Source organism: Haplochromis burtoni, unplaced genomic scaffold (assembly GCF_018398535.1).
Source record: "Haplochromis burtoni strain Fernald_Lab_line unplaced genomic scaffold, NCSU_Asbu1 Contig_104, whole genome shotgun sequence".
Classification (NCBI taxonomy): domain Eukaryota; kingdom Metazoa; phylum Chordata; class Actinopteri; order Cichliformes; family Cichlidae; genus Haplochromis; species Haplochromis burtoni.
The window spans coordinates 921,712-937,191 of record NW_024582465.1 but is presented as its reverse complement, the minus strand read 5'-3'; the positions used below and the strand labels follow the sequence as shown (position 1 = coordinate 937,191).

At 39.3% G+C, this 15,480-nt stretch overlaps 1 protein-coding gene across 2 annotated transcripts in view; it reads right to left on the bottom strand.

Moving 5' to 3' along the window:
• kcnq1.2 (potassium voltage-gated channel, KQT-like subfamily, member 1.2) overlaps positions 1–14,979 on the bottom strand; it is a 178,503-nt gene extending 163,524 nt beyond the window's left edge. For both annotated transcript variants that reach the window (XM_042223187.1, XM_042223188.1), the window contains exons 1-2: positions 14,619–14,979; positions 11,463–12,135 (exon numbers count right to left, since the gene is read on the bottom strand). In XM_042223187.1, coding sequence (XP_042079121.1) covers positions 11,463–11,956 — 494 coding nt within the window. In that variant the 5' untranslated portion in view covers positions 11,957–12,135; positions 14,619–14,979. The remainder of the gene's footprint in view (positions 1–11,462; positions 12,136–14,618) is intronic.
• Positions 14,980–15,480: the final 501 nt, after the last annotated feature.

Below are 15,480 nucleotides of genomic sequence, written 5' to 3'. Positions count from 1 at the left end.
GACCGCAGGTGAAAACATCTATTGACTCTCCGCAGTTCGCAACCAAATCTGGTAGCATATGACACAATCACTCTACACAGCGGATTTGAAATACAATCTTATTTTGAAATAAAATCTTACCACATGCAAAAATATTCTGATGATACTGCTATAGTGGCATGCAACAGGAGTGGACAGCAGCAGAAATACAGAAGTCTCATTGAGGCTTTAGGGAAGTGGCGTAGTAGGAGTTGCCTCCACCTCAAGACCTGACAACCAAAGATCTATCTATCGATCTATCGATCCATCACCTAGGCAACAAAAGACCAACTCAGAGGCTGTATACAAAATATAAGCAGGCTCAACTTCCTGTGAAGTCACCAGGGCACATACAAGAAAGTTTTCTCTTTAACTAACATTTTACTGCCATTTAAAACTGAATTTTTCTTTTCTGGTTTTATTTATCTAATATTTCTATTATTATTATAAAATTATTTCCTAAATATGGGATTAAATTATTATGTTACTTTACGTTAACTATTCAAATTCAGTGGGTGCATTTTACGCTAAATTAAACTGTGACATCAGATAGATAGGCCGGTAGATCGATTTAAGTTATTACCAAATGAGATACTTAAAGACCACGCATACAAGGCAAATAAGGTAACCCCCTGTTTACTATATTATATTTTAGTAGCTATCTGATCTATGCTGTGCAGTAAGTGGTCACAGGAAACAACTGTTCGTGTCATGCTGTTCCCAGGGATCCAAACAGTAGTAATGCCAGACTTTTGGGAAAGCAAAGATCAGACAGAGATACAGGTTAAGAAGAGAGCAGGTGAAGCCAAATGTCCGTTTCCTGTTTGTTGAGATCGGATCATATTATTAGGATGAGCATAAATATGATACTGTCAGGATGTTGATGTAATAGTCATGTAGGTCATTGACGAGGCCATGTAATCCATGTTTTCCTTTAGCGCATTAGATTATATTTGGTTTTGTAGGGATAACAGTGCAATGTAATATCACTGTCGGTATTGTATAATATATATATAATATATATATATATAATATATATATATATATATTATATATATATATATATGTATATATATACTGTATATACTGTATATACTGTATCAGTGGTGGTAACATCCAGCATATGGCTGCAGTCATATCTAATCAATGCAGATTATTTAAACAGAAAGGAAAACTCAAAAATCATATAAGTAAGATCGTTATATTTTCCAGCATTCCACTGCTTAAAATAAATCAAAATGTGTTTTTAAATGATCAAGAGTTTTGTAATTGATCACAAAAAACACAGAGCCTAACAAATTTTATTTCTTATGATATATTTACTACACATGCAAGTCTAAAAAAATAAACAAAAATATTAGGACAATATCAGATTGTGTGAGCACAAATGTTTGATGATATACTAAGTAGTCTGCAGTGTGTCCAGTGTCTTATGTTAATGTGCTTTGACCATGACTACAGCCAGATATAGTGATTTTCCTCATGTCACATTTCATTGTTTTCTGCAGTAACCCACCCACAGAGGTGTTTGCAGGACAGGACTCGGTCACTCATACCCAGCCAACCTTATTTAGGCGGGCCAAAAACCCTGGGATCTGATTAAAACAAAACAGCTGGGGCTTTAGTGATTTAGCATTATTGACAGCAGATCCATCCAGCTTCTCTAAAATAAGTACAGCATAAAGCCACGCCAAACCCTCTGCTCAATCAGCATCAAACCTACGGCAGTATAAGCTCAGGAAGCATCACCTAAACACTGATAACGAATGAGAACAGAACATCTTCACATCTATGAAATAATGTGAGCACAGAAACACACTTTACACTGTAAACAGACAAAAAGTACAGCCTACTAAGTTATGTCTAAAAACCCTTTGAGTGGGAAATTTGCTTGTAAATCACTGCAGGTTATTCAGTTTCCTTTGTTCAACCATCAGGTTCATCACCACAGTTCAGCACGTCCAGTTTAAGTTGACAGGTGGCAGAAAGCTTGTTCAGTATTACATAATGATGATTATCATGCAAATACTGGTGTTTGTGAAGCACAAATGGTTAAAATTACTGGCTGATGTGAAGCCAACTGAGTATAAAACTATCCCCAGTTCTGTGCCGACCAAAATCTAACCTACGTCTAAACATTTGCATTTCTTCTGAGTGTCCATGCAAAAGGAAAAGCCAGCTTAATCAACAAGCCAAATATTAGCCTTGTATTTGCTTAAGTTGAGCTGCATTTGGTTTGTGTCTCTTCTCTGCTAGGAAGCAATGGCCAGTTCAAGTGTCTATCTATTACAGTCTTGAACCCTACAAAACTGCAACTAAAAAAATAATAATAATCTAAGACACGAGTACATAAAAAAAAGCTCTCTATAGTGCAGGAGATAAATACAGTAATGAGGACTACCTGCCTAGATTTGTTTTGTGCCACACTTGGGTCATCAGCTGGGACCCTTTTCAATAACAGGTGTTTTGTTACGTTGAATAATTACACCAAACCAGAACTACCTCCCAACCCCCTTTATCTGCAGCCACACACTCGCTACTGCCCTCACAATCAAAAAACTAAGCAGGAGTTTTGTGTGGCCAACAACTCTTTGAAACCTAAAAGGGCTCTCTTTGCTACTCATCAAAGCAGCTTATCTCCGCCATCAAACACATCACCAAACATAAGTTCAAAACAGCCAGGCTTCACACAGACATTAATATGCTAATCAAAGCGACTCAGGTAACATTTTTATTCTAACTAGCATGTTCTTTCATAACTCTACAGGGCCACGAGTAGCACAAAAAACAAAAAAAAACAAAAGCACAAAGGTAATACAATTTCATAATCAGGACAAAGATTAGATGTTTATATGCAAAGCTGATAGTGGCAATCCAAAAACACTTTTCAACAAACAACAAACAATACCTGAAGTGATTATAACCAGTGTTGGGACTAACGCGTTATTAAGTAACGCGTTACAGTAACTACGTTATTATTGTGGTAACGAGCACGGTAACTAGTTATTATGCCAAAATCAGGAACGCGTTACTCGTTACTGGGATTTAGATAGGGTCGTTACTCGTTACTTCGTGTGGTGGCATCGCGGAGTTTCCACAGATTCAGTAACATTAGCAAGTGGTGGAGGCCAGCAGGTGGATGAGGGAAAAGGGACGCAGAAGGAAAAGAGACCCGAGGCGGCCGCCGGTCCAAGTGTGAACTGAACTTCAGGTAAGAAGTTATGACCTGCAGTCTCTCTGGGTCAGATATGAACCAAGTTTAGGTGGAGTTTATTTTCGTTATGCTGACTTTTTCCGTACTGCGTGCTAGCTAGCATGACGGAGTTTCTAACAGCTGGGTGGTGCTATGAAGTTAATGATGTTGAACTTTATTTTGTTCATAAGTTATTAGAGTTGCCAACCGTCCCGTCTGGTATTCAGAGAAAATATTACGCGTTTCTTATTGAGGTGAAAAGGAACAGTTTGTCCCGTAATTCAGCTACAATGAAAAAGGCACAAAGCTGGAGTTATTCTGTGTCTTTGCTGCACAGCTGCCTCTTCTTCTCTCATTCTCCCCCCTCCCTCTCCCGTTTCTACTTCAATCATGAAACTGATCAATGATCAGCTGATCGGCTCTCTTGTTTGTTTATCGCTCACTTTGCGCCGAAAGAGGAAACCAGCGGATGTCGCGCTAAACAACAGCAGCACGTTTAAGCTTGATCAGCTGTTGTTAGAATTTATTTAATATTAATTTCTAGTATCAGCTGATGTTTGCTGGAGCCACAGCTGAAAAAAGCTGCTGGTCATGATATGGTTTGGTTATCTGGTGAGAGGGAAACATGAAGATGAAACCAGGAGATGTCCTTACTGGATCATCAGAGCTGAACAGGTGATGGAGAAACAGGTTTACCTTTTAGGTGACATGAATGAGTTGAAGGGAAGTTATGAACTGTTTCTGAGAGACAAATAACCCCAGGATCCTTTTTTAGGTAGCTGACAGCTGGTAACTGTGCAGGGTGCGGGATCTAGCAAAGTGTTGCCAGGGGGGTAGGGCATTAACAGGGAGAGGGGGGCACAAAGAAATACTTTTCTTTCTTATTCTCATTTAAAATGTCTAGCTTTTAAAAAAATAATTATCTGAATCTTACAACAAACGATTGATAGATTGATGCATATATACCATCAGAAACAGTGTACATCACTGTCACAACAGTCGTTTTTTTCATTCAAAGGCTTTATGATTTTTCCTATAATGGTGGGCCGGTCTCTAGTCAAAATGCCCGGGCCAATTTTCTGTCCCAGTCCAGCCCTGTATGCAGCTCATCTGCAGTCTGGTGTTACCTACATCTTCCTATTCAGAAGGCAGAATTTCTGAGTTCTGAGTACAATCGAAAGCACCACGACTGCAGTTTTTGTGTTGGATGTAAAAGGCGCACATGACGCTGTGACGTAGGCTAGAATCATGGCAGCAGTCAATGACGGTCCAGGCGTGGGATTTCTCTCGTGGAAATATGCACATTATCTTTTCCTTTCTATTGGTAGGTGGCACAGTGCACTGTGGCAAGTAAGCAAGCTAGAAGACTGGCAAAGTTATGGAAGCAACACATTAACAAGAGAATTCTGAGTAAAACCAAAGTTACTTTCCCTAGTAACTAGTTACTTTGAAAGTAACGAGTAACTTGAAGTAACTGAGTTACTTTTGAGAGAAGTAACTAGTAATGTAACTAAGTTACTATTTTAAAGTAACTTACCCAACACTGATTATAACTAAGCCTTTTAGACATCGACTCACCCTGAGAGGACTAACTAGAGTCAGCCATGTTTTTCTTTAGGCTGCTCCATGCACCAATAGGAAGCCAGAGATCTGAGGCTTGTATTACGGAGCACGATGGGGATTTGGTGGTAACTTAAAGTTTAGCCCTCGGTTTTCAGTATCTTCAGGCTGTGTTTGGTTTTCTCCAAACGTGGTGCTGTGCATTAAAGACCAGACATCTCAACTTTGGTCTCGTGTGTTCCAGAAGTCTTGTGGTTTATTCACATCCATCTTTGCAAACCTAAGCCGTGCTGCCATGTTTTCTCCGAGAGAAAAAAGGCTTTCTCCTGGCAACCCTTCCAAACAAGCTCCAAGTTCAAGTTTTTCTCCTTGCACTGTCATGAACTTTAACATTTAACATGCTAACTGAGACATGCAGAGTGAGACGTTGCTCTTGTTGTTTTTAAAAGTGGTCATACTTTCTGATGATCAGTTAATCAAGTGCATTTGATTAGCAGCACCTGGTAAACTCTTACCCTGGCAACCAACTTTCCCACTTAATCCTGTCATATTTAGTTTTCCACACACAAGGCTTCTGCATTTTGCTTAGTTTTTGTAAAATAAAAAATGACATGGTGTAATATGTCATCTACTTGTTAATCCAAGGTTGCATTTACCTCATTTTAAGAACTGATGAGGACCAGAAACCTTAGAATTAAAAGAGAAACGCCCTCTTTTTTACAATGACACCCTGAGTAAAAGTTCAAACAAGAGATCAATTTGTAAAAACTGATATTTAAACAGGTAGTTTAGGTTATACTCTAATTTTGTTTGCTGTAATGTTTTAAACTCCCAAATAAGTTTCCAAATTTAAACACTAATTATGCTGTTATGATCATTATGAATGATTGGCAAACTTATGAAAATGTAACCCAATTTCCAGACTAAAGTTTCTCTTTAAATGTCCATATTTCCTAAATCCATGAACCAATCAGGTGTCCACCTATAACATGGGCTCAAGAGTCAATATTGAAGTGAAAATGCAGGGGACAGCCTAAAAGAGGAACACAGGACTACACAGTGGACTATTTAACCTAAAAAGGCAGAAGAATACAGGTGAAATCAGTAAGAGCGAGGATGGCAATCACACAGGAGGAAAAACTAAAAAGGAAAAGGAAACACAACAGAAAGCTGGCTTTCACAGTAAAACAGGAAATAACCAAAAGACAAACACTAAACTCAGAAACAAGAAGAGTGAAACTACAAATGATAACAAAGACGGAAAAAGACACTGACAGAAATACAACACAGCATTTTGACTTGGTTGTTTTGTATTTTATCCGAGGTTGTATTTAGATTGTTTCAAGGTGTCCTGATGTCCAGATTATTTTTACTACGTCACATTAAATAAACTCTTAGAATTGATAGAGACTCTGCTTTCTTCTTAGCTTCACTGTAGGTGCTTTTTAATGCTTTTTTAGCATCTAAGGTCTGCATTTGCCTGTAACCACAGTCTCAGACCAACATCACATCTGTGAATTTAGTGAAAAAACAAAAAACAAAACAACTTAGAGCTAAACAAACATAAATTGCCCTTACCATTCTGCTAGAGAGCAGGGTCAGAGAGCCCTCCAAAACCCTCTTTATTAACCCACGTGCCCTCCCCATCCCATCCATGAAAGAGCTTAAGGTGGATTACACCACATCAGCCACCGGCCATAAACACGGATATTCTATCCTGGCTTAGTTATCATCTTGTCCATCAAATACTTGGAAAATAGAGAAGAAAAATCTCCTCATAGGCTGGAGCACAAGATCAATCATAGAGAAATAGTTAGAGAAATAGTTCACATGGCCATGTCATTCATAACCAGTATCATGCACCAGTATACAGTTCAACATTGAGACTTCCTCACTTCTTTTTCACATTTATGCTGCTTATGCTAAACTGATTTTTATGTATTTTTTCTCTTATCTAAACTCACTATTTTATGGCAACAAAGCCAAATTTTTTTTGTTTATCAAAAAGGGAAAAAATACGTTTATTATTCAGACACAGACACATTTAGCTCAGGTTAGTCAGAAGTGCAGGCAGTGAACAGGAAAACCAGGTAAGTGGGAGGGGGACTTGTTACACTGTAACACCTACCAACAGACACACTTCAATTCACAAACATTTCTAGAAAACGGCTCCTGAAATTGGCTGACAGCCGACAGATGCCATCCAGGTTAACTGAGCTTGAGAGACTGCACAACCAATGGCCGAAAATACCCAAATCCACGGACGCAATGCTTGTTGCCCCGTGCAAACAAAACTCAGGTATATTCACCGCAAAAAGTGCCTTAAGTCACGAGATAAAAGCTCTGAATAAACTCCCCAGATATTTTATTAGGTATACTTTTTTACTGTTGACTTGGATCCTGACATCCAAATGCCTTAGCAGAAACTGACCTGGAGCTTCTCCTCTGACCTCTGACCTCTGACATCAACAAGGCAGACCAATCCAACCTGGCCCTATGCAACCTGTCCCCTAATGGGTGCCTTTTCTATTGTGTGCCGTTTGCTTTTTTTGTATATATCCCTCCTGTTTGTACATAATTCTTCTGCCTGTATATATTTCTTGCATTTGTTGTTTATTCCTGCTGTCTTTCTATTTATATTTTATTCCCGCACATTGATATGGACCACCCACAATTTGGTTGTACATGTACAATAAAAAGAAAGGGCTATTCTATTCTATTCTATTCTATTCTATTCTATTCTAAGAGCCACCATGTTCAGAGTCACTTTGATCACCTTTCTTCCCCATTCTGTTACTAGGTTTAAACTTCAGCAGCTCATCTCCACCATGTCTACGTGCCTTCATGCACTGATATGTCTTACATGTGGAACTTTAGATATTAACTGCAGATGAAGGAAAAACGTAACTGAACCTTACATAATGTACATTTAGCATCAGAAGCACCCAAAGTCAAATCCTTAGCTTCTACTCCCATGTCAATTGCAAATGTACACACCCAACAATATATTTACTACAAAACACTGTAACAATGTAACTGCTAAACAAGCCACAGACAAAGATAAACATCTAGGTTTCTAGAACCGGGTGTCATTCCCGCTGAATTAGCCGGATCAGGATGTTAAAATGCTGGGTGATCAATCTGTCATGAGGAGGATAATGTATTAAATAATAATAATTTTAAATTATATAATTATTTTCCATGTAAGTAGTTATTGTAGTTAGTAAACAATACTGACTGTTAAAAATAAGTCTATGGATATGTTATTTAAAAAATATGACTAAACTATTAAAAATCGCATCACTTGATGAGCGAAACATGCCCCTAAAGAATTCCCTGAATACACTGGTGTTTTACAGTAAAATGGACATGAGACATACAGTTCACTCCAGTCTAGCAGTAATCTCTCGTAAGCAGATACAAGAGTTCTCCGCTCTGCCTGCATAGATAGAGGGGAATGCCTGGAAGCTGAGGATTCACTATAGCCATTTCAATAATCTGTCCAGATATAAAAACACACAACAAAAGCCAGTATTTAAGACAACATCTGGCCCAGTGCTTTTTTCAAGAGGATAAACAGCTGCAATTCTTCCTCCACCGCAAACTGGTTGGGTTTCGTAAAGCTATTTTTAATCATACGCCAACATTTTTAACACACACATAGGTAGTTAAAAATAAAATGTGGCTTGGATAATAAGTTGATGTCATTTATTTTATAAGTTCAACTTTTTTTTGTCCAGGTATGTTTGAAAGAAACTGATGGATAAACTCGACTGATAAAAGGACCAAGAGGTATCCAGCTTGGAGTCCGAGAAGGGCATTTAGAAATCATGAGGATATACATGTTTATTCCCTCTGGTTATGTAAAAGACTCAGAGGGAGTGGCCCAAACATGGAGTGGATCATTGCCCCAGGTTCTCTGTACACTGGTGAGTGTGTATTGCATAAGACTCTTTTCGGACACATGTCCACGTATGCTGTCTGGGGTCCAAAGGATTTCTGCCCACTTTGACTAACTCGGGCATCATTAGTGTGGCATGTGCCTGCTTGTGTTCCTGTCAGTGTGCTGGGCCCATATTAAATATAACTGTTTATATATTTCATCTAATTATCTAATGATTATGTGAATGTGAATAATTCATAAATTTCTGCAATCCTTCTCTAAAGTTTGTATGACCCAAGTTTACATAGGGCACCTGGAAGTTATTATTATTTAATTTTGGCAATAAATTAAAGAAATAAAATCTCATCTATCAGGGCCCATTTTAAATTTCTCTTTAGCCCAACATGGATGATGAGCTGTGGTAATGTGAAACCCACAAGTTTTTTTGAACTGTGTTCAGACAAATGCTTTGTGCCACTGTAATAGACCAAATATCCCCGTAAAGCTCACCTTCACTTCTTTTTAAAACTTTCATTTAAGGATTGCTTGTAAAATGGGTTAAAGTCCTTCAAATAAAAAAAAACTATACCTGTTGATCCAAAATCTTAAAGTATTTTTCATAAATGAATAAGCAAAATAAGTCCCTCAAAGTAATGCTTGCGTAGTCCCTTCACCATACTTTCCCTGTGCACGTGAAAGACAGAAAGTACAGTACAGGGACAAGTTGTTCTGCTAAACAGAAGGGGATACAGCACCGGCTCAGGAGACAAACTAATACTGCTTAATGTGTAAATTAAAAGACCTGGAACACAGAATTCTGTGTTGTTCCAGTGAGGAAGAGGAAATTCACAGTACGGATTTAAAACATAAGACAAGGTGGACAATCACCTGGTCATAAGCAAAGCATTTGAAGGTGCCAACACTTATTAGGTGCTTTCATTACACGTATAGTAACACAAACACCTGTCGTCAACTTAAATGACATTACCAACACTTCAGCTGAGGTAACGCTATCTTTGCTTCACTTGTCTCTTCTTACATAATAATGGAAAAACGGCCCTTCTGAACACGTGATCTCAAGACCATCACTGGTATACTGCAATATCACATCTATAAACGGTCACAAAAATAACTAATACATTCTAGATATTATGAGATTGTTTTTTTTGTTTGATTGTTTGCTTTTAGATATGGATTTACCAGCATTTTATTCTGCAGTCCACCCAAATTTCAGCATCTGCACATGTGCCGATTCGCTGGAAATGTCCCTGACCGTTGCACAATAAAGGCAGTGATGAATTAACTAACTAGCTGCATTGTGTGTGTGCTGTTTGTGTGTATGTCATCTTGATGTAGAGCAGGGCTTTTCAAGCTGACCTATTAGTGCTGTCATGAGTGCTGGATGAGGTCCTTTGTATCGTTGCTCTCCCCTGCCAAATCCGAGAAAAGGGACGAGGGATTGAATGGCCGCCGGCTATAGTCTTCGACACGTAAGAGTTACTTAAAGGAGCGTCAGTGAGGATCGGTTAGAAGGGTTTAATATTGAATGAAGAGCAGTCTCGGGTTCACTGTCACTGTTTGAACTTTAGAGCCTCAATTAAGGACGATCAGCAATGCAAACAGAATCTTTGCACTGTTTCCACGTATCTGTGACCGACAAAACTAATGAGACAGACTAATTCGACTTCTCTTCAAGCACAGCTTTACAGAGGCAGATGAACAGTAGTAAGCTATATATTATATTATATATTATATTATAATCTTATTTGAAATCGACATCAAGCCCAAATGCTGTCATCTCCGCAGACAACTTAAAACCACTCATCAGAATTAAGGTAAAGGAGAAAACATCTTTGAAATACAGAGACTTTATCACTGAGATCACTTTCCCAGATAGCATCGCTTCTATTTTGTTGAGTGGAGGAAGTTAAAATTCTGACTTATTTCTATTTTCCTTCAATGTGGTCTAAATCGTTGCCTTGTATTTGTGACATGTGCAAAGTCAATAAAGTTGAATTCTATTCTATTCTATTCTATCTATGGACTCGGTGTGTGATGTGATGCCGGGCTCCTGAATAAATTTGAGTTCCACAGTTTCTAATCTTACCACTTCTGTTTTAAGTAAGCTAACTGCAGGTTTTTATTTTCTTGTGACAGCTGAATAAGAGGAAGAAAATCGATGGATGAAGCTTTATCATAATATTTCAATTACTATTCAAAGGAATTCATTTTATTTTCTAGAGTACCTGACATGGGTCAGACAAAACATGCTTATGCAGCACAGCATAAAAAAACTCTGCTTTTATGGATGAGTTCATTTCATCTGTTGACAAAACAAAGAGCAGAAATAACCTGGCAACTCAGAACCAGACGTGCGATTAGCCAGATCACATTGACCTGATTCTGCTGGGCTTTCTTAAAACAACCACCGACACACAGCAGGCCTAAAGACACTGCTCCTCCTGCTACCGGGAACCAGAGCCTATAACTGGAAGAAGAAGCGCTAGATGTAATTAACAAGAGAGCGTCTGGAGCTAATGAAATGACACCAGAGTCTGTTTTGTGAATCTTCTAACACTTCTGTGAAAGTTTGCACATCGTCACCCAGGTAATTTTCATGGGAGCCTATTCTTACTTAACTAGACTTTATTTTTAACCTTATTCACGTGGATTGAGATTTTGAGCACTTGCAACTCTCTCAGATTACCAACTGTACCTAACACAAGCTCATCGTCTTCTGCAATCGACTCATTTCGCCTGTGAAGTGTGGACTTAAATCAGTGTGCACAGAAACTGACAGGTACTCACACAAGGAAGTGGTAGAGGAAGCACTTCAATCCAGCAGGCCTCTCTAGGAAGTTGTAAATATCCCCCTGCATGCTAGTCTTGATGTAAGGGCTGTGGAATTCCTTTTGATGATGACGCAGCCAGCTTGAACGAGGGAGAGGTGGCGGGATGGCGGTGAGAGAGGGCTGGCTCTGTAAAATCTGCAGGGCCGGGTCCTTTGTGTCTGCAGGCGGACAGCAGGGAATGCCTGATCCATTATTCACCGCCGCAAGCTCCGGTTCCAGTGAAACAGGAGAGTAGTGGCTCCTGTCAGGTGCAGGGGACTTGAGGGCTGTGCTGCTGGTAGCAGCGCAGGTGGGAGGCGCGAGGCCAACGTCCATCTCCTGGTCCAGGCTGATGCTGGTGCTGGTGCATCCGTTTGGGCTGCAACTTATGAAGGAGCTCCCCAGCCTGCTGCCACAGTCACGCTGCACCCGACACGTCGCGTGAAAGGAGCGTGTCCGTCTTTCCCCCATGTCGCCCCGCGGGATGGTCCAGTTCAAAGAAGAGGGCCAAAGGGGAACAAAAAGCCTTGGGAAATCCTGATTGTTCTAGCGAAGGGAACAGGGCAGCCAAATTAAAAAACTAGCCAGGCATGGCTAGCTACCTGCTGCTGAGAAGAGTTCTCTTTGCTGGGCTGCATCTGTGTCCATACCTGCAGCAGAAGATGTTACATTAGTCTGAGAGAAAGCCTTATTATAACACTTGTTATTTTAGTGTCGAAAGACAAAATGATAATTGGATGCTGGAAAGGAGAGATACTCTTATAAAAAGCCCTTTTTGTATTATATCACCTGGATTAAATGATTGACATTGACAGCAAAAACCGAAACATGCTGACTCTAAAAATATTAACAGATTAGAATCTGACAAATACTAAATGTGGTTCCCTTTAGCCTGTTGCTTTTGAACTGTGACCATATGCGGATCAGGGATGTTTTGTGCTTAGGGCACTGATGCTGATTAAAGCTTTTCATTGTGTAACTCTAATTGCCCTAGTTTTTGCTCTAAGATGCACCTTCAGAAGGTATAGCGTCATGGCTATTGCTAGTTTTTTTTTTTCTTTTGTTTGAGACAGAAAGAAAATGAAAGTAAAGAGTTCCCAGCAATATTCCTTTTAGCTCTCCCTGCTGCTTAGACCGCTGTGCTGTGACTTGTAAGCTGTGAGCATTATGAAAGTGTAACAGGCACATAATATTCCCAAGACCCGAGCGCACACTAGTTAATGTGGGAGTGACAGGTCAACACACTAGTCCATTTCCACCAGCTCTTTCTGATGGAGATTTTCTACTGTAAAAAAACAGCATCCTGTTAAGAGTATCGCTGATGGGTGTCACAACCTCTCTCCTCTTCCATCTGGAAGGCAATGCAGATGCGCGGTGTGCACTCGGTTACAGTTCAGTTTAAATTCAGAGGGAAAAAACAAAACGCAGTGTGTTTAGCAGCCAGTGACGGCATTTAAGCTTGTGCTGTCACAATGTCACCTTCAGCGCTGGTTACACAAAGTGTGTCACACCGCAAACGCTTAATCAACGTGCAACCGCCCCAAAATTAGACCGATTAAAGCGCTGGGTGGCTGCAACCACGTGAATGATTATTTTTGCGGCTTCTTTCTCACCTTTCTCCAACTTGTTTCTTATGTAGTCAGATCAAGGTTAAAGTTGTGTGTCTTTAATTAAAGATGCACACAAATTCACAAAAAAGTAGTCAGCTGTATTGTTTTATCATATATACATAATTATTTAAATTATATTTCTCTATATATTGTACTTTTTTTTGCACAGTATTATTATAATTAGGTTATGCTGCATCTATTTATTTTTTGCCTTGTCCACTCTCCTGCTGTAGCAATGTGAATTTCTCACCTCTGGGACTAATAAAGAATATCTTATCTTAAAAAAAAGAGCCCTTCTAACATAAAACTAATTTATGCTAAATGACTCTTCACGAGAGGTTGGTGGATGTTCCAAATATTGACAGCATTGATACAGATGTGTATTGTTATCAGATTGATACTATTGTAATAGGATTAATACCGAAGTGCTTTAGAGGCAGGCATTTTTATATTCCAGGTCTCCAAAAAACTCTGTTTCAAAATACCTGAAAAGCTCAAAAGGGTGTTTTCTTGTACTAACTAATAATTTTGGAAAGTAATTTATTCATTTAAAGGTCATTAAAATATGTTCAGAATTTGAGGATGATCCATCTCATAAATCATGCTCTCCCCTAAATAAGCTGCCTTTTTTAAAGTATAGATACTGGTATTGGCAATACTGTCCCTGTATTTACTTGGTATCACACCAATACCAGAATTTGCAGTATTTACAGCACTACTCTTCATCACTTTAGGCCAGCACATGTTGATGTAAACATTATGGAAGTCACTGATTACAGATCTTTTAACTCTACACGAAGAAGGATCTACAGGACAGTTAGTAAGTTGTGTTGTCCATGTCACAAACAACAACCACCTGTGTGTGCATGGGGGCAAACAACCTAATTCTGGCAAGCCGACAACTTTCCATCTGACCAAATCAAAGCCTCTGCTTGCTATCATATGTACAATTAATGAATGCATAAACAGCGGGTAGGCGATATAGTGTCTTCTCTGGAAAGATACTCAACAAGGCGGTGTGATAGATGACCGGATGTTACCTAAACGGATCGGAAAAAATAAAGATCTAATTGGAGGCAACGAGCCCCGTCCATATCTGTCCTCGGCTACGGTGGAAGTGATGACAGGAGCCACATGTCTCCCTTTAGATAGAGTTTCTACCTTTAAAAAATGGAAACCACACAGTCATGAGGCACACAATGAACTGCCAGACATGCATAGGCTGCTGTGGGACTCTACGGTTACAGAGTATTATGTGACTTTCCGTTAAACTGAACCGACCCATGTGGGTGGGCAGGTGGGGGCATATAACAAATCAAATGATAGCGTGTGGGCTTTTAAACATAAAACGCCTCACACTACCTAAAAACCTCCAACCCCCCGTCCATCTGTTAAACATTATCTCCTGAAAGCAGCATAAGCGCGTAAATTCGGTTTAAATGAAAGTGCTGTCTCCATCACTTAACACTACACAAACACTGCTGTCCTAAACAACAACGTGAGAATATTGCGTTAGACCTTACCTTTAACTTACACACCACAACTCAAGTTGTTTTCGGGGCACCAAGTTCCTCTTTTTCTGCTTTGTGTCACAGCAAGTTCCAGGTACTCGCTTCCTTCAGATAGAAATGATGCTCCAGCGCTCAAACACATAAGGAACGCCGCAAACACCGGGATGCCACAGTTCTTTAAGCGGCTGCAGTCTGCAGGACTTGTCCCTTTGAAGAGCATCGTCGCTTCTGCCAGGACACGCGATGCCTTTACGGGCGAGAGGAAATCTTAAAATATAATTAAAATATAGTACATATACCAGATTTATCGTTTTTGTAATAAGTTCTCTAACAACCAAGTTATAACTTTGTTCTTGTTGTTGTTGTTGTGTTAATCCAATCGATATTTCTTCAGTCACTCAGTAAAATAATAGCGATGGCAAACAATCGATCACGTGCTGTCTATATCGAAAGTCACGCCCTCAAATATATTCTGATGCCGAAATAACAAACGCTCAGTTTTCAGTCACATTTTGATTTTACGAACATACCAGGTTATTTCATAAATGAACTGCTTATTCAGGTGTGCTGGGGATAATATTCAAAGCATATTTTAATGTTGTGAAAGGCTAATGTATTTTATTAGCATATTGTTACAATTAACCACCGTCACATGTTGTTTTTTTCCAATTAAAAAAGAAGAAGAAGCAAATCTAGTTATGGTAATGAAGAGAACAACCAAGAGAATTAGTTTTTACTCAGAGGCACCAGAACAGGTTCATGAAGTCATAAACTTTACTACATATTTTGAATGTGACAGCATGACCACAAAGTGACGAATATGACGAAATTAGTTGCCCTTTAATCGTCATTTGAGTTAGAATAAACATTTATT